Source organism: Branchiostoma floridae, chromosome 11 (assembly GCF_000003815.2).
Source record: "Branchiostoma floridae strain S238N-H82 chromosome 11, Bfl_VNyyK, whole genome shotgun sequence".
NCBI lineage: Eukaryota > Metazoa > Chordata > Leptocardii > Amphioxiformes > Branchiostomatidae > Branchiostoma > Branchiostoma floridae.
In genome coordinates this window covers 3,610,642-3,613,438 of record NC_049989.1, presented here as the reverse complement: position 1 = coordinate 3,613,438, position 2,797 = coordinate 3,610,642, and the positions used below count along the sequence as shown (strand labels likewise).

At 41.1% G+C, this 2,797-nt stretch overlaps 1 protein-coding gene across 1 annotated transcript in view; it reads right to left on the bottom strand.

Moving 5' to 3' along the window:
• Nucleotides 1-2,797, bottom strand: part of LOC118426133 (THO complex subunit 5 homolog) — a 14,764-nt gene that overhangs the window by 2,263 nt on the left and 9,704 nt on the right. Inside the window, exons 12-15 of the mRNA XM_035835393.1 lie at nucleotides 1,941-2,052; nucleotides 1,488-1,575; nucleotides 903-1,018; nucleotides 258-448 (exon numbers count right to left, since the gene is read on the bottom strand). Coding sequence (XP_035691286.1) covers nucleotides 258-448; nucleotides 903-1,018; nucleotides 1,488-1,575; nucleotides 1,941-2,052 — 507 coding nt within the window. The remainder of the gene's footprint in view (nucleotides 1-257; nucleotides 449-902; nucleotides 1,019-1,487; nucleotides 1,576-1,940; nucleotides 2,053-2,797) is intronic.

The following is a 2,797-nucleotide window of genomic DNA, read 5'->3' as shown; positions in this document are numbered from 1 at the left end:
AGGCACATACCACAGCAGCAGCTGATTATATTACACTGATCGATCTGTCACACCTAACCTTAGCACATCCAACTGTAAACATTTTCTCAATATTGACCATGGTAAAAACCTAATTCACATCACCTCTACATTATCAGCTACATGTATGGCTAAACAGTCCTGTACAAGAATGAGTCTCTTTCACATGAGTTGCATTTGTAAGCTGACTCAGTTCTTTTCTGCATATAAACTTTTCTTTTGTGCGCATTATTACTTACCTAACTACTCTTGGGCAGAGCTTCTCCCGTCCGAACTCCGAGGGTCCTTCCGTGGCACTACTGTTGCTCTGAGTCTCCAGGTACACGTCCAAGCACATCAGCAATCGCTGCAGCTGATTGGTCAACAGCTGGTCATGTGACCCCTTGACCAGTAGTTCTTTGTAATGGACATTGACCTCATGCTCCATGGCCTACAAAAGAAATCTGTTAGATTCACCACAAAACAAGACTCATTCTGAGCCACTGAAATATTTTGGGTTACACTAACTTGAATATATGATAATAGATGTCTGGTCCCTTTTTTTCAAAACAATTTAGACATATTTGGGAAGCAGTCATGTTCAACACGATATAAATCTAGGAAAGAAACTTTAAGTTTGGAACTTCCTTAAGAGATGTGGAATATAGAAGAAGAAAAAACTTTGGTCGTTTGCTTGGTGAAAGTGGCAAAATGTGTCTCTGAGGTAAAAGTGTGGAGCAATGGCACAAGGGAGTGAAGCTCAGCAGAGCATTTGCCGTGGAAATGGCAATAGCACTAACTTTAAAAGTCTTTGTTGACACAATGCTATGAAGACAAGGCCAGACAAAGGCACAGCAAACAAGCAAGACAGCTTAAAAACTCTCGTATGATGTCAAAGGTCTCACCCTGATGTTTTCATCATTGCTGGCTGTGTGATCTGTACCCATGTTGAGATTGAGGCTGAAGAGGGGAGGACAGGTCAGGTAGCCCGGGCTCAACAACATGGCTGCTGTCAGTGTGGCTGTGGGAACAGGAGGTACAGTCAGTCAAGCTGGGGTACACCAAATAAATAGTAGTATTTCTGTAAAACCTGGTCATAAACCTTACTTGAAGCTGAAATTCTATGGCTAACTTTAAACAAGTAATATATGTATAAGAATGATTTTATCATTTTTTCTGACACTGAAGTCTCAAAAAGAAACTGTATATTACGGTAGTGTACAATAACACATTTCCATACATAAACCCTCACAAATATCTAAGTGTACGGGTGCACCCAGAGTCTAAAAAGTTGGTGCACCATTCCAATTTTGGGTACACAAAAGTGCACATGCACCCAGTATTTTGGGCCCTGAAGCAGTGGATTATTCAGAGATGCTGATGGTCACAAACCAGTGCACCTTTTAACCCAACACATTCAGGTATTGTTTTGAATAACGAGGTACATTTATACATTTTACCACCAATAAGCTATTCATTCTGGCTCCTACCTGACCCACGCTGCAGCACAGCAACGTAGAAGTTGTCCGTGTCGTGAACCATTCCTGACTCCACAACAGGCTGGCAATAGGGGAGAACCTACAGAACAAAAAGACAGAAACATTTCAAAGGCTACGTCGATGAAGGTTAGACATCCAGGTAATAAGATATGCCAAGAAGCAGTTACTCAAGTGACTAAATATGATTTTAGAAACCGTTAATTGGTCAGACAATGGCTAGTCCAAATGGTGACTTACTAGTATCAGTAGACTGATTCTATATCCCCGTCCACTAAAAACTACAAATATCTGAGATATACACCCACTCTCACATTGGTTGAAATGCTAATTGTGATGGACATCCAAGATTGGTTTCAAGATCAGTGACAATTTTAACCCAAGTCATCACAACAGAGGTAAAACTTATATTTATTACAGTCATTTATACAAGATTTTTCTACTCACGATGTAGTCATCATGGGTGATAGATTTCCATGACACCAGCCTTGAGAGAATCTTGGTTGGGAAGAGATGCTGACATTCCCTGGTCACGGGGACAGAGCCTCTCTCTGTGGACAAACATCAAAATATGACGCTGGACATAAGTTTTCTGTAATGTGGTAAAACTAAAACATCTAAGGCAGACAAAGTGAACAGGAATGAAGTAACATTTATCCAACATTTAACAAAGTTTTCAACCTTCCTCACTATTGATTTAATGACCCCCTACTTTCAACACATGACCTTACAAACACTCTTAAAGTCAAAATGATCATGTGTCAAAAGTTCTGGATCATTCCCAGTGACAATGTGTTTAGCAGAAATAGTACTTCTAGTCTTATGATGAGTCAGAAGTTAGCTACCATGTCATATATTGTACGAGTCTACTATACCAACACAGAGAACTTGTGAGATCAAGCGTTAGGTTTACCTAGCCTATAGCAGGCTCTCTGGGGGCTTTTTTGGGCTCATAATACACTTTTGCTGGCCATTTCTATTTGTACTGGTCGCTGATTGCTGGGCTTTTCTGACTGCCGCCCCCAAGAGCCTGCATGTAAACGGCGCATCAAAGTGATATAAAAAAACGATTAGCCAATCATCTGCCCTATTAACACACACGATAGGAATAATTCACAACCCCGTGAGAGGCAATTCGCATGTTGGCTGCAAGCATTTTACAACTGGAGATGCGTGTATTTATTACCCGTCCACGGGAGTTAGGAAATTTGCACCTCCTAGATAATTGCCCTAATCGTTTTTTGATATCACTTTGATGCGCCGGTTACATGCAGGCTCTTGAGGGGCTACGGTCGGAAAGAGCC